Source organism: Triplophysa rosa, linkage group LG13 (assembly GCF_024868665.1).
Source record: "Triplophysa rosa linkage group LG13, Trosa_1v2, whole genome shotgun sequence".
Taxonomy (NCBI): Eukaryota; Metazoa; Chordata; class Actinopteri; order Cypriniformes; family Nemacheilidae; genus Triplophysa; species Triplophysa rosa.
Genome location: NC_079902.1, coordinates 14,107,682 through 14,124,528, shown reverse-complemented (window position 1 = coordinate 14,124,528; position 16,847 = coordinate 14,107,682). Strand labels below are relative to the sequence as shown.

At 37.2% G+C, this 16,847-nt stretch overlaps 1 protein-coding gene across 1 annotated transcript; it reads left to right on the top strand.

Moving 5' to 3' along the window:
* The first annotated feature begins 166 nt into the window (after positions 1–166).
* Positions 167–16,847, top strand: egf (epidermal growth factor). Its single transcript, XM_057349138.1, has 23 exons — positions 167–1,540; positions 3,109–3,305; positions 3,377–3,558; positions 4,822–5,049; positions 5,136–5,341; positions 5,832–5,945; positions 6,042–6,164; positions 7,930–8,052; positions 8,170–8,295; positions 8,414–8,550; positions 9,138–9,286; positions 9,374–9,478; positions 9,831–10,054; positions 10,871–11,038; positions 11,456–11,581; positions 11,706–11,822; positions 12,058–12,183; positions 12,297–12,419; positions 12,906–13,074; positions 13,366–13,530; positions 14,820–14,919; positions 15,004–15,106; positions 15,572–16,847. Exons 1-23 carry the CDS (start codon positions 1,405–1,407, stop codon positions 15,733–15,735), a joined length of 3,411 nt encoding a protein of 1,136 aa, XP_057205121.1. The 5' UTR covers positions 167–1,404; the 3' UTR covers positions 15,736–16,847.

The following is a 16,847-nucleotide window of genomic DNA, read 5'->3' as shown; positions in this document are numbered from 1 at the left end:
TAAACTGTTCCTTTAAGTGTTGATTCAAATGATGTCAAACTGACAATTCCAGCAAAATCGTATCTGACAGCTCAGTTTATAAATCCTAAATTTGCAGCTGCAATGTGCTTGCTTAATAACTTGATATTCTTTTATTTTTAACAAAAAAAAATTACTGATTGCGGCATTAAAATGTATTATTATGTAAACAAATATCTAGCTTGACCAGTCATGACTTCATACTTGTGCAAACTATAATTGAAGAGTTTAACTCTATCAAGTTTAAATATCAGTTAAATTAGTTTGTGAAGTTTGTCAGGGATGACGTCATCTCTGGTCCCGTGAGTTTGTTTCAGAGCAGACATTGTGCTGCATTTCCTGACCTGCTTAAGTACAACAGAGAATCTGTTGTATCTGTACCTGCCACATTTTTCCCAGAGCAGTGTTTCTCATTCCTGTGACAATATGACAGTCATTCAGATAATAGGACTATAATACATTTAGGAAACAGAGGTAAAACACTTACAAGCCCCACCCCTAAACCCAACCCCTATTTCTTATACTAGCCAGACAGAGACTATGCAGACACAACAACACGTTTGTGTAGAAAAGTAAAAAAGTGCTCATAAACCGAACAAATAACATTATACTTTATAATTATGTCAAAACGTTTTACATTTAAGGTTTGAGGATATGAATTATAATTATCCTGTTGTGAAAACAATGAAAGTCTTTGAGATATCCTGACTAATATAATGAAACAAACATGTGTTTGTGTATGCGTGTGCGTGTGCATGTGCGTGTGTGTGTTTGAGGGATGGGATGGGAGAAAATGTGAAGGGAGCATCTCATTACTCATGAGCAGCACAAAAAAGCTTTGGGCCTGATCTAATGACCACTCCCACCAAATGTCTGTCTGACCAAATCACATGCGTATAGAGTTCAGGACCAAGAAAGGCCAGGAGGTGAACCGGGCTGACCGAGGGCTATTCTTCTAAGCTGAAGCAGGGCAGTTTTTGTGTACCTTATGGACGATCTGAGTGTTCTGACTTTAGACCTACACACTTTTACCAGGAAAAGCCTCTTTACAGCCGTGGCTGGTCTCACCATGTGTCAAATTTACCATGGGACTGTCAGGAATTTCATACTTTGCTTCCAAAACAGCTAGAGAGCAAGAGGGCTGGAGTGTGTGTCTGTGTGTGTGTCTCTGTCAGGGCTCTTCACAAACCTGGCTGTTCCTGTGGCTGTAACATCACTTTTAACCATTTGAAAAGGACGCCTCTGGGATGTAAACTGGTGAAAAGTTTCGATTGCTGTCTTGGTTGAAGCTATGTGTAAAATGCATGGAGGTTATGGCTGCGTGGTGTGGTACCGTGTCCAAGGAAACACCTAAGAGACGAGAGCTGTAATAATTGGCACAAGATTATGTTTTGGGGGATGATAGCAGCCACCTTTCAGCTGTGGTTCTGGATTTTGAGAATGGGCCCTGCTCATGCATCTGCACAAAGAGCTTTATGTTGGGATGGACGTCCCTGGGCCACGGGTAACTTCAGCTGTGTGGGTAAGTGCATGCTGAGTTCGTCAGGGTTTGAATGTGAGTGTGGGGATGTGATGAAATTAAACATTTAAAGGATACACTCTGCTTATGACATCACATTGCTATTGTGGCTGATAATAGCCTTATACTGTATTTGAAAGGTCAAGCAATGTAGAAAGTTCACCTGTTTGCTTATGTGAAAGATTATGTGTGGCATTTAGATTGTTTCTTTAATATCAAACCCAAACGTTCAATCTGCTGAATTTGTATTTTCCAGAAAATATATAAATGTGAATGTAATATATAAATGTAATGTATATAAATGTATATATAACTTTATATAGTCAAATCTAAAAGAAATTACATTGCATGCAAAATTATTAAATGCTTTTTTCATATACCTTTGAAAGGTCTACATCAAGAATGTTTTTTGCACCTTTTGTCCAAAGCTGTGCTGCAGCAAGAAACTTTACCTTCGTGACTCATAGTATTTATGCTGATCAGCAAAAGTCTGTTAAATGTCTCTGTGAACAGAATATAAATGCATCCTGATACAGAATATAAAATCTCCCTTTGTTAAATAACATTGTCCACACCTAAAGTTTTGATCAACATAAATCTTTGAGAATCTCTAAAGAAACATTTGAGAATTTGTAACAAGAAATCAGACAACCCAAAGATCAGACCTGCATTGCTTTTACACTTCTAAATGTTTCCAGATACCTGACTATACTGATCGGAAACTGTGTCCCATCCCCATATTTAAAATGTTGTGTTATTTGCCCTTCCTAGCAACATGTCCGCGTCTTTGTGCGATACACTTAAACATCCTGAGCTAGAAGGCCTCTATTGTGGTGTGTGTTGCTAAGATACAGACACAGGCTTCTGTGAGGCATAGATCTGTGAACCTCGCCCATTATCGAATGAAAAGGCTTGGGTCACAAAGCAACATTAATATATTATTTGCATGACATTAGGTGCTAGAGTTGGTAGGCAGGAAAAAGAAATAATTAGCAATTTTAAGACCAAGAAAGAATGTATTTGTTGTCCGACAGGTCGTATTTATCAAATGCTTTGCTTTAGGGTCACACCACAGGGATTTAGGAAGAACAGTAAATGCTACGGCTAATTCATTTGATTTATTAAATACAATGAATGACACAATAAAATGACAAAACAAAATAAAACCCATCACTTGTTCCTCATGACCCTGCTTCCATATTGCACATTGTTCAACAATATTTGATTTTTGAAGTTTAAAGAATAACCTTTTTATGTTTACAGACTGATAAAATAAATACACTGAAGGATTAAATAGTAAATACGTTTTTTTTTCTTATATATTTTTTCCAATATCTACATAAACACAAAATGTGATTAATTCAAACAAAGCATGTTTCTGATTCAACAACATTTGTTTTTTCTAAAACAACTTTCCTCACATGGCTGATGATTGGTTGATAGGAATGGTGTTTCATGAATGACATCATGGGATTTAAAATGTTTTTGTGAATATTTGATTTGAAAGATAGTTTTGAATGTATACATTTTAGATGTTTACACGCATTTTGCTGCATTTTATCTCTTTAAAGATCCTGAGCCTTATCTGTTAACTGCCGTTGGAAACAACATTATCAAAATGAACTTAGATGGCAAAGACCAAAGAAGAATCGTGTCTGGGGTGGGGAGGTCCGTCTTACTGGACTTCCACTTAAGTGAGGGGACAGTGTTCTGGGCCGACACGCACGCAGGACTAATAAACAGAGCAGGACTGGATGGGACAAATCAGGTACCATCAATGACTATATGTGTTTGGTGTGTATATCAGCCTCTTATTGCAGGTTTGGTTCATTCTTTCAGAAGCTTCTCTCATCAGTAAAAGGAATCACAGGGCTGGCTGTGGACTGGATTGAAAACTCAGTGCTCTGGAGCAATGCGGAAAACGGAACGATACGGAGAGTGGACACAGATGGAAGAAACAAAAAGACTGTCCTACAAGACCTGTCTCAGCCAAGCAGTGTTGTTGTTGACCCAAATGAAAGGTACAAAAATGACGCTTGTCTGTATAGGAAGAACCTAAACAATTCAATTCAATTCAATGAAGATCTCTACATTTAAAATAAAAGGCACAAAATGTTCTTATTATGATTGTATGATTTAATTTGAATAAATGTGATAAAAACAGTATGGTGACACATTCAAAAAATGTATAGGCCTAAATAAAGATACTATTTATAAAGTTGTTACTAGTAAATGACCAACACTTGAATAGAAACAGAAAAAGGAAAACAAATCTGGCTTGCGGAGCCAAAGGTCAAACCTTTCAGCCACAACAACATGTTTTACATTTACTTCTGTTTTCTCTCAGCAGTGTGCTTATTGACTAGGAGAGAGCAAGAATGACTAAAGGCTTTGTCACTTTCACATTTCTATTCAGGACTCTGTTGCTCAACTCCTAGTTTGCGTGCGAGCTATAAATGCTCAAGCATTCAGACGGTCACATTCTTTCAAACATGACTGGCACATAGGTGTAATTCTGAGTGTTTCACAGAAGCACACAGTCCTCACCTTTCTATCAGAGGACCTGTCTGTCAACAGCTAACATTTAAACAGAAATTATGCAACATTAGCACATATTTTCTGAGGAAAATGAAAAATGTCTGATTTTTTAAAAATATATTTGTATTTTATTTATTTATATTTATTATTTATCTAAAAATAATTTAAATTATCAGTATTTATTATGTGGTTATATTAATAGACTAATTATATTTAAATAGTTATAAATGAGAATATAAATAAGAACATTTGTTCCCGTAATAAATGACTTTCTTACTTAGTCTTTTTTTCTTGTTTTCCAGTAAAAATGTCTACAAATTCTTGAATCAAGATGCATTTTCTTAATGAGCAAAATGACCTAAGAAAATAAGTCTTGTTTTTAGTAAAAAAAGAAAAGAAATTTCAGTGAATTTGTGCTTAAAACAAGAAAAACAATCTGCCAGTGGGGTAAGAAAAATAATCTTGAATTAAGGTTTACCTTTTTCTTAGTCACTCAATTCAAGATTATTTTTCTTACCCCATTGGCAGATTGTTTTGCTTGTTTTAAGCACAAATTCACTGAAATTTCATATTTTTTTACTAAAAACAAGACTTATTTTCTTAGGTCATTTTGCTCATCAAGAAAATGCATCTTGATTCAAGAATGTTTAGACATTTTTACCGGAAAATAAGAAAAAAGGACTTAGTAAGAAAGTCATTTTTTGTAGTGACATGTGTATTTCAAATGCTAACACTTTTTTTCCCAGATATATTTTCTGGTTATCAAATGGACCGACTCCCAGTATCCAGCGTTCAGACACCACAGGTGGTCAAAGGACAACATTGCTAAAAGTTGCAGACAAACTAAAGGTTTTGACCATTGACCACAGGGACAGAAGACTGTTTTGGGTTGAGCAAGGCATAAGACCTCACACTGCACTGGGGTCCTGCAATTATGATGGCAACATCATCAACGTCTTCAATCAGCCCTTAAGGTAACATTAAATCAGCATTAGACTCGTTGTCCGCATTTTAACACTATACATCAATGGTGAAGACCTCCTTCCTGTTCTACTCCTAGATCACAGTCTCTAAGGATGACAGTTTTCCTGGATTACGTGTACTTAACAGACTCAAAGTCAAAAAGCATAAAACGAGTAAACAAGTACATAGGGGGCCCAGGGGAGAATGTCAATTTCAAACGGATGCCACACCCCCCTGCTGATGTCAAAGTGGTACATCCCATCAATCAGCCGGTGGTGGAGAGTCCTGCATCTTTCACTCCAGGTTGGTAATGAAAATTAAATGTCATCGGTTCTCAGATGTCCTCCTTGAGGTACTACACATCATCTTAATTGTTTTAGGTATTTATTTTATTACTTAATGAATAGTTATGGTACTTAAAGTGACGGTTCACCCCAAAATGAAAATGCTGTCATCATTTACTCACCCTCTTGTCATTTCAAACCAGTATGACTTTCCACAAAACACAAAAGAAGATTTTATAAAGAAAGTTGGCAACTGAACAGCAACGGTACCCACTGACTTCTACTGTATGGCCACAAAACCAATGCAAGTGAATGGGAACCAACATTCGGTTATCAATATTCTTCAAAATATCATCTTTTGTGTTCTGCAGAAGAAAGAAAGTCGTACAGGTTTGAAATGACAAGAGGGTGAGTAAATGATGGCAGAATTTTCATTTTTGGGTGAACTATCCCTTTAATGTCAGAAAGCACAAGATGAATGAAAGGTGATTTTGTGAATTGTTGTGCAGGTTGTAATCCACAGACAGAAGAGTGCGTAAAGGTCTGTTCCCATCACAGTGACACGGGCGTTTGCCGCTGCAGGGACGGTTTTTCTCTCAGTAAACAAGGAAACTACTGTGAAGGTACAACTTCCATTTCCCTTTGAAACAAGCACAAGCAAGAATAATAATCCAACAGAGGTAACACAAAGTTTACGTTTTCTTTGTCCTCTCTTTCAGATATAAATGAATGTGCCCTGTGGAATCATGGCTGCTCACTGGGGTGTGAGAATGTTCCGGGCTCTTACTTTTGCACCTGTCCTAAAGGTTACCTACTCTTGCCTGATATGAAAACCTGTCATGGTAAGAATAGAGCATAAGCACATGAAAAACGAAGCCTATGTTTAAAGCACTCCTATCACTGTGTATCTGAGTTTGGGAAGATGTAGGTCTCTGGAATTTATTGTTCTTGCTGTAATTGTGCAATGAGGCAAAGCTGGGCCGGCGGCACAGTGATAAGATGATGAGGTGACATCAGTAATAAGGAACATATTTACTCAGCAGCTTTGCCTTGCTAAGCAGGTCAAGAGCACATCCACAGCAAGATTAACTCTCAGTACAGTTCTCTCACTCGCAGACACACACATGCGATCAAGTCTGTTCTTGTGTTTCCAGACAGAAGAAGTAAATAACCATTATGATTCACAAATTTAAAATCTATTATTATGAAAGAGAATATCAATTTGAATGCAAAAAAGTATGCAAATAATGGATCTCAAACCATGTCTGAGAGTAAGTATTATAAAGTAATCTTCTCTCTAAAACCACGGTATGTACAGTTGCAACCCAGAACATGACAAACTGTCAGTCACTCTGAAAAAAGAGACCCCTTTTGTACTTTCACCTTTGTGGGGGTGGGATTATGGCCGTGACATCATAAGGGGATTGGTCCTGCTAAGAAGATTGTTTCCCACCAACCATCTGTGTTCTTCAGAGCCTATCATTGGCATTGAAAACAACACAACTCCCATTTTCTAGAGCATTTTAGAATTAAATCTACGTGGACTATTAAATATAGATGCTGGATGGTTTGATCATGCTAAATTGTTAACTGGAATATAATAATCCTCTAGACACTCTCAGTGGATTTTAGGAATGGTGTTTTGTAATTATCGGATGATTGGATTTGGGATTATTAGGTGTCAAAACAAGGATTTTTGAAAAACCACAGCGCTGTTAGTGTTAGAGAGGTGTTCATGGAGAAGTTGAGGTGAGAGTTAATCAACTGAGGACATGGAGTTTGGGACCTTAAAGATTGAGGCCGTTAGCTTTAGACTTGTCTGTGTTGTCTTGTCATCCTGTGGCAGGTTGTTCAGCCAAAAACACATGCACGGATTATTGAATGGGTCTGACCAGCAGGGGGCATAATGAGCTAACAACATGTTTACTAGAACTGTTTTACTAAAACATTCTGTTTTATGACAGTAACAGCATTGTTGAATACTTTGCTGTTGGTATGACAGTTGTTGTCCTAAGAGCCAAACATCAATGAATAAAGATACTCAATGCTGAGGGGCAACAGATAACGGAAAATGAACAAACGAATAAAAAAAATATTATAATAATACAAAATAAAAAAAAGAATATGTAAGAAAGTGTATCTATAAAAATAAAATGTTCAAAAAGAGCACTTTTTAATGGGTGTAAAATGTGATAATTAAACTTTCATGTTGTGGAAAAAAGTAAGAAAGACACCCACCTGCTGGGTAACAGCTAATCCGTTTATTTTACGGAGCTACTTAAATGCTTACGTTGATGTTTTAATTGTTTCTTATCTGTAATGTATGACCATTGGATAGCAATTACATGACAGTTTGTCATATCACCTACATTATTCCCCTGTGTGAAGAGAAAATAGTGGCGAGTCTTGGACGTCCAACCTACATTCTTCAATTAAACTGAAAGGGCAGAGTAAATCGTTAAAAAATTAATCTTGTATATTTTTAAAGAGAAGCTTGGCTGTATATGTTTTGTCCTTTATGCTTTGTAACATTCATTTATGAATCTAGACCAGTACATGGTATTTTCCTCAAGTTACTATTATCTTTTATGTCATATGCCTTTACAGAAGCTAAACCATGTGTGGAGAATAAGACCGTTTGTGATCATGCATGCGTCCATACAGCAGAAGGAGACGTGTGCTTGTGTCCAGAAGGATCAGTACTAAAGGCAGATGGACGTTCATGCACAGGTGTGTGCATTTTTGTGAATCATATTATCAGTGCACATTTGCTAAGAAAAACACACCACTGTATGAAAACTGTGTGAATGATAAAAAAACGTTTATCACCGTGTGTGTGTGTTTCAGGCTGTTTGTCAGCTGATCGTGGAGGTTGCAGTCATATTTGTGTGACATTATTCCCGGGCAGGTGGGCATGTGAGTGCCGACCTGGATACCAACTACAGCCTGATGGAAAATACTGTGCTGCCACAGGCAAGTGACACTGCACAACCTATTTGCCCAATTTACCTAGAGTTATTGGGTTAAGCGTGTTAATCAGTAAGTGCATTTTAATTTTAGTCTGCAATCCTCTTTGCTTCATTTCTAGCAGGGCCTCCACCATACCTGTTATTTGCCAATGTAGTGGATATAAGAAAGATGAACATAGATGGCACACAGAGCAAGAAACTCCTGGAGGAGGCACGAGGCACTATTCTAGCTGTGGACTATGATCCAGTGGAAAACAATGTGGGTGATCAGGCTGATGACGTCACTATAGTTATGATTGAGTGTATAACCGCCATCCAGTGGCCGTGTGGTGTAAGCGCAAGAGGTTATGAGAAGTTGAAAGTTTGTGTATTTACTGCCACCTGGTGGTCAAATAACACACACGTGATCGTTTTTTTAATGTAACAAGACAAAGACAAATACAAATTAAACATACAGTAAAAACAAACAGCAAGATGGGTTACATCAAATTATAAAAGTGAGTAAAAAATGAAAATACAAATATATATGCACATGTATAGCCTATATAAAAATATACACAAACATACATGCTATACAATCTTGTAAGTAAGTACTACACCACACACGAGTCTTACGAGCAATTACATTTTTAGAGTTTCTTATGGATTTTAAATATATATCCAGATCTTTCAAAAAAATAAAAATTCACATACGTGATCATGTTTAAGACTGTCGATAGTGACGTGACAGTAGTTTACATTCTGCACCAAACTGCTGAGTTAAATCCCGTATAAATAATTGAGCATTCTCTTTGAAACTGTGGGCTAGTACGGTTTCATATGGTGCTTTTTATGTGTTTGTTTTAGGTGTATTTCGCAGATAAAGGGCTGAAACGTATTGAGAGGGCTTCAATGGATGGAGGTTTGAGGGAGATGCTGTTCTCCACAGGATTAGATTCACCTGAGGGACTGGCTGTAGACTGGATCAATCGTAAACTGTACTGGACTGATAAAGGGTGGGTTATAGACAATGTAGTATACAAATAAACACTTTCTGCAAAATATGCTAATTTCCTCAACTGACTGAACATTGTTTATTTCAGATTATCTATTATTTCCCGCAGTAGTTTAAATGGGCTTGATAGAGAAATCTTTATGGATAAAGACATCCAGAAACCCAGAGGCATTGCAGTACATCCTCAAGCACAGTAAGACCTTTTACATTTAAAAGCATGTTCATATACAGCCTTACTAATAATGTCAATTTTATTTTTTTTAGTTAATAGGCAACACAAAAAATGCTGTCATTGTGTAAATGCTTTGAATGGATTAATGACATCACCAAAAATGATTGGCCATTGTTTGTCATATGAACAAACATCAAACCTGCCCGAAACGTTTTTTGCACTGCTCTGGTGTTTTTTGACACTTGTAAAGAGTGACAATTAGTAATTGCTTGCAATTATTTTTGGCTGTTTCATAAGTCAACTGTTCTTGGCATGAAATAGCCATAGGCCTACATGTAGACTCATGAATGGATTTCCATGTGTATGTCTGCAGGAAGGTGTACTGGACAGATATGGGAAATCATCCAGCAGTGGAACGTTCAGGTTTGAACAGAGAGATGCGTGAGGTTGTGGTCAGCACTGGACTGGTGTCTCCTAGTGGACTGTCTGTGGACCACGGCTCTCAGCGTCTGTTTTGGTGTGACCTGAGTAGTGGTCTGATTGAGTCGGCCAACTTGAACGGTTCTGATCGCCATTTACTAAGCGAGAACCAAGTAGGTGAGGCTTCTTTGCCAAAACACACACACACATTTATTTGTACTGCACAAATACATGATGTATGCATAGAGATGAGATTATACTGACGCACACACCAAGAGACCAACAGTTGATCCTTTTAGGGATGCACGATAATGGTCATTTTTAAAGTTATCGGTATCAGCAGATAATCAAATTTAGGCTGATATATTATAGCCGATAAATCATAAATCATTTCCTCTGGTTAAACTTCTTCAGCTGCACGCTGCTCACAGTTAAAATCCAGTACAGTACTGTCTTTCTGTCGTGATCATTCACTTACTGCTATTAGCAAAACATTGTTGATGTCGTATGTAGATATTTATGAATGTGTAAATTATAGTAACAAAAGCATATTGTTTGAATCAGACTGTTGTCTGAATGCTTTCTGTCTTGAGACCTGTTAGACTTGTGGCTATTGAGAACACATTTCTGGGTTGCTCTGGAAAAACGTCTTTAATTTGTTTATTAAATAAACATTATACCTGATAAGTTTAATAGTTACAGAATCTTTAATGAGTGTAAAGTAGGCTCGGTACATCATTTTCAGGAGAAAAAAAGAATTTTCAGTCTCAGAAAATGTTATAATATTTTGATACTGTATATCGGCCGATATATCGGTTATCGGTTCTCAGGGTTCAAGAATGATTGGTTATCGTTACCGGGCCAAAATGTACATATCGGTGCATCCCTATTACAAATTGTTCTTACCAAACCCTAACCCTGACTCCACCATGATTTTCAGTGCTGTTTTAGGTCAGTGCAAGAAAATGTAATTCATCTTTTCTGCTTTGGTAGGTCATCCTTTTGCTCTTGCGGTGTTTGAGAACATGATCTGGGTCAGTGATCAGGAGGATCACCTTCTTTACCGGCTGGACATGAGAACTGGACAAAGCGCTGAGCGTCTGCAGGTCAAGTCAATTCGACCGGCTGCTCTAGCTGTTGTCCATCCTCTCACCAAACCAGGTGTGGATTATTATTACCAAGATGGTAACACTGATGACAAAGAACGTACATGTATTGTTGGTTCAAATAATGTGACCTTCAACAAACTGAGGAGTTCAAAAGTTCTTCACCCAAAATGAAATTTCTTTCATGATTTACTCACCGTCATGTCATTCCAAACCTGCATGACTTTCTTCCTGTAGTCTGGTTAACGTCGGTAACCAGACTACATTGACTTCCATTGTATGGAAACAAAACCACTGAGACATTTCTCAATATACATTGAGAGTCATATACATGTTTTGAATGGCATAAGGATGAACAAATGATGGCAGAATTGTTTTTTTTTGGGTGAACTATCCCTTTAATTCAGATTGTATACAGTGTAAAAGCATTTCTACATGTGCAATACAACTAATATTGTCATTTTTCACCCAGAATCGCGTGACAATGCATTAAGTCTTAACAATAAAACACTGAATGATGAGAGCACACCGCTTGCCATATCAGACATCCATTCTGAAGGAGACCCGCCAGTGCTCTTCACTGAAAAGATGGTGTCAGGTACAAGCCGATCCCCAAGAATCCAATTCAACATCTGTTTTACAATTCTTCATTTCTCATAATCATCTCTACATAATTACTAACTGGATTTTGTTTTATAAGCTAATGGTTTTTTCCCTCTCAGACCAGGATGATTGCTATTCTCTTAACTGCGGTGTGAACGCTCAGTGCACGCTGGAGGGAGGCAGAGCTGTGTGTCAGTGTGTGAGTGGCTTCACTGCAGATGGGCGGCTGTGTGTGGGTGAGTATAAGCATCTGTGTGTGTTGACACTGAATGTCAAATGATTTTGATTTAGTATGGACTTAAACACATGCTCTGTGATGTATGTGTGAAGCTGAATTTCTGTGTGTGGATATTGATGTGTGGGTAGAGTATTTGGCTATTATTGGAGGTATTGATCAAGCTTTATGTAAATGTGGGTTTGTTTACATGTACACCCACAGTATTGACGGTATGTGTGTGTGTGTTTGTGCAGATATTGATGAATGCACAGAAGGCCTGGCGGAGTGTAGCAGCTCTCATTCTCACTGTGTGAACACAGCAGGTGGATATTTCTGCCAGTGCAAAACTGGATTTAGCGGAGATGGTCAAAACTGTATTGGTGAGACAAAACACATATACACATCTGGGGCCAAAAACACAGAGGAACATTATGGAAATTAAATTGAACATTTTTCATACTGTTAATATCGTTTGTGTGTCTTTAAACTGTAGATATAGATGAGTGTCGATTGGATATGCATGAATGTGATGTAAGCGCTGAGTGCTTGAATACAGTTGGAAAATATCAATGTAAATGTCGGTCCGGCTACACGGGCACTGGATTCCACTGTCAGGGTAAGATTCACCTCTTTTGTGTATAGAAATAAAGTAACTTCTCAAATAACGTTATGTGGCCTTTTTTTAAAGGGAAAGTTCACGCAAAAAAAACAAATTCTGTCAGCATTTATTGAGCCTTATGTCATTCGTTTCTTTTCTTCTGTGGAACACAAAAGAAAATACTCTGAGAAATGTCCTTGTGGTTTTGTGTCCATGCTATGGAAGTCCGTGGAGGCCGCAGGTATTTGTTCACCAACGTTCTTCACAGCTTCTTTTGGGTTTTGAACAAGAAACTCATATAGGTTTGGAATGACATGAGAGTGTTTTCATTTTTGAACTAACTATCCCTTTAAGTTCTGTGTTGTTGTGTGTTATGCTTGACACCATGAGAAGTTGCTTAATGGGATAACCTGAGTCATAATGCGCTGACATTTATCAAACAATTCATGATATAACATGATGTGACACAGTGACCCAATTTTCATGCTCTGTTCGGTGTTACAGAGGAGTTTAAGGGCTCGTCCTCCTGGCTGAGTACAGGTAGTCCGCTTGATGTGACATCACCATGGCAACGCAACAACTCTGTGCAGAGCTGTCCTTCCACACACGACTCCTACTGTCTGTATGAAGGCGTCTGCTTCTATTTCCCCGAGATGGAGTCTTATGCCTGCAAGCAAGTGTCTGCACTTTAGCTTTGCCAGAATCTTGCACACTTTCATTTTTGGATTTTCTTAATATTAGTCCCTGCATGCTGCACAATTTTCTTAATTTTCTCAAATCTACAAATCTCAAGTCTACTGTAGATGGCAGTGTAGTACTAAAAATGTTTGCTGTTATTAAACATTGGTCTTTGATGAAAAAGACACACATTAAACATGTTCTACAGAGCATTTTATTCTCTTTTTCCGTGTTCTGTATGCCGTGGCAGGACGTATTGAATATTACGTTTGATGCGATTTTGCAGTTGTGTATCAGGCTACTTGGGGGAACGCTGTCAGTTCAGTGATCTGGAATGGTGGGAACTGCAGCAGGCCGAACAAGAGAAGAAGAGAAACGTGGCTATAGCCGTGTGTATTGTGCTGCTTGTTACTCTGCTCTCCATCGCTGCCTGCGTCACCTACTGCTATGGGTGAGTGAGTCAAAGAAGCACTTGTTAACTTATTTATTTTTATCAAAATTATACTTGGTAATATTCAATATTACCTTAAAATATAGTTCAAATAATAGTTAAAACAAGAGCATCTGCCAATAGGTGCAATTTGTTTTGGATTCAACACATCCTTCACATCTCATTTCATCATGAATCCTTAAGAGCTTCATTTCTGCTGGTCTAGGTTTATTTCCTTCCTTATCAGGTGAACATTGTGTAAAAGTGGCATTAAATTGTTTATTTGGAGAGGGTGGCTGGAGCCAAAGCCATGAAAGATTTAGAGAATGTTTTTTTTGCCTTGAGCATGTGGCAAAAGACTTTAAACACACACGCACGCAGACACAGCACTCCGCTTCGATATCTAATTCTGTATGCCAGTGTTTGGAAGGCTTAGTTACATTGAGCAGCGGTGTGGTGATTTCTTATAGTCTTAAAGCAGCATACTTATGTAGGGTTCCTCATGCGCCTCAATGCAGCAGTTGCACGCTTTCAATTACATGCTTGGTTTAGCTTGTTCTACAGCAATTACACTGCAAAATAGGTCATTCCTACGGCCCAAAATGGACCCGGTGATCTATAACATTATTTAAAAGCTCCACGAGCGGCAATTTTTCTCTCTAAAATTGCGTTTTTCACTTGGTTACTTGTGTTTTCGTGACCGTTCTTTTTTTCAGTAATTTTCTATCTATATCAAGTTTTCACGCACTGTAACCCGCATGCTAATACATGCCCACACAAACGCGAAATTGGTTTATTCCAAAGCCCATTATTGCCCCAGGTGTCAAGTTGAGACACACACATCAAATACACGTGTTTGTAATAATGCTACTTATCATACCTTCACGACTCGCTGCCATTCGCCATATTTCATTCTTTCTCAACGGCATCCAGAGATTGGTTTCGCCCGCTGTGTTAGTGTCGGAGGATTCAGATCCATGAACAGAGAAAAACCTCAGCGTGCTATTTACATAGATATGAGAGGTATGTGACTGTAAACCGTTTCATACGAGCCAGTTCAATGAAGTTGACATTTAGCCTTTCAAGAACAAAAAGAATCTATTGAAAGGTCATTGAGGTTGCATGACTAATGCAACAAGCAACGTCAGGTTCAATAAAACCCTACATTAGATATGTTCGATTTAGAGACATGCTGTATGTCAAGTCTTTCACTGATTTAAATACCCCAAAATTGCTAAATAGGTTTTACACTTATGATTATATATTGTATTGTATTATATTTCATGTAAATATATAATGTTGTTTGTCAGGTTTAAACGACATTTTGTAGCATGTCTCTCAGAAGATGATGTGGGTGACATGAGCATTAGTGAGGACAGCATGACTGAGACAACAACAACCGCCCCACAGGTAGCGTAAAATTTCTCAGTCTGTAATGTGATTTGCTTGCTTTTCTTTTAGAATATTGTGTATTTACACTTTGTGTTTGTGCAGATCTATGTAGTTGTGGACACTAGACCCTGTGGTGATGAAAGGGTTATTCATGTTGTGGGGTGTCCAAGAAGAGCAGTATGCCCCTCTTGTTCCTCAATAGCAGGTAAGAATCGAAATTTCTGTCTTCTCATATTTTTATGCCAGAATTAGGGCTGTGAAAAGATTAATTGCGATTAATTACATGCAGAATAAAATTTCGTGTTTACATAATGTATGTCTGTGTACTGTGCATATCAATGTTGTATTTATAAACACATACGCATACATTTAGGAAATATTTACATATATTTATTTATATTTACCAAATAATTTAAATTATATATAAAGGTTTATTAATTTTAATGTTTTTCTTAAATATATGCATGTGTATGTTTTTATGAATACAACATTAATACGCACGGTACACAGATATATATTATGTAAACACAAACATTTATTCTGGATTTCTATTGATTGACAGCCCTATATTCAGAATAAATAATTAGCTTTCTCACTCAAGATTATCAATGCCACGTATAGTGCTGATTTGTTGAATCAGAATGTGTGTAATATAGATTTTTTTTATTAGGAGTAAGTATTGCTTCAGTTGAGTCTGGGACACTACAGAAAAACAAACATGATCTGGACGCTGCCAACTGCTCTGTGTCCTGCAACACAGACACGCTGTCGCTTACAATGGAGACCACTGATAACTTAATATCTCTAGAAGACTCTCTGTCAACACCCCACTGATTCACCCGAAAGCCTTGTTCAGAGGCTGGCCCGTGAACTGCTAATGTGAATTTGTTTACTGTAAAATTCAATGTCATTTAGTTGTCATTTAGTCACAGTAAAAGTAGATGAAATATATTCAAAATGAGGTTACAAAAACAAGCTAACAGGTTCATGTAGCACCAGTGATTTGTCAGCAGATTTAATGTAAAACATAGGTCACTCCTATTCATCTAAAAAAAGTGCACATTTTACAAATGCTTTAATGCAATTCAAACCGGAGTTTTAGAATGTATTGAGATCATTTAATCTAACAAGGTCATCTGCAGATTCAACTGTATTGAAGGTTGCTGTTTGTTCTACTTTTCGAGCCATAATACATGCTAGACATAGAATAAAATCTATAGTATAACACTCGTTGTGTTGAGTATTTTCTGTAAATAGTTTATGAGCATATTTTGCAGGATTATATTGAATTTAAATCTAAAAACAACATGATGGATTTGTCATTTATTAGTAGCTTAACATGGTTGGTTTGAGCAGGCATAATCCAGCGTAATGAGCAAAAAACATGCTTCAGTAAACTATGACAAACTCTGGATGAATCTAATTGTTTTATAATGACATTGAAACAAATAAAGGCCCAGATTATATATATTTGTCAGCTATTAAATTAGGCCTAAATCAAACATCGCAGCTCCGAGGATATTCAAAGTCATGGGGAAATAATAGTGTCTTTGCAGCAAGCGTTTTATATTTTCTATACAAATGTATCTGTTCTACCAACAGATAATATATATATACCGGGATTATAGGGTTGTAACCTACTTCTGCTGTCTGAATCAAAAGTCCAGAACAATAAAGGATAATGTTAGATAATAAAAATAACTGGCTTTTAGCTCTCCCTATTGTCTTTCTTATTTTTTCTTGTAATTGATGTGACATTTTGGGACAATTACATATATATCAAATGTATATATACCAAAACAATACTTTTGTACATTCAATGAGGTCACTGTTTATCATATGCTACAGCCGATAATTTTATATGGTCTAAAATGTAATATTCAGATGAAAATCCATCATATTCCAATTTTTATTCGGAACTATGTTCATCCTGCTCCTGATGTCTG

Excerpts from the sequence above, each read along its gene's own strand:
- egf (XM_057349138.1), top strand. The coding sequence starts at position 1,405 with ATGTTTTGGGGGATGATAGCAGCCACCTTTCAGCTGTGGTTCTGGATT. Across the intron at positions 8,296-8,413 it reads AAAATACTGTGCTGCCACAG|GGCCTCCACCATACCTGTTA; the intron begins GCAAGTGACACT and ends CATTTCTAGCAG. Across the intron at positions 11,582-11,705 it reads CACTGAAAAGATGGTGTCAG|ACCAGGATGATTGCTATTCT; the intron begins GTACAAGCCGAT and ends TTTCCCTCTCAG.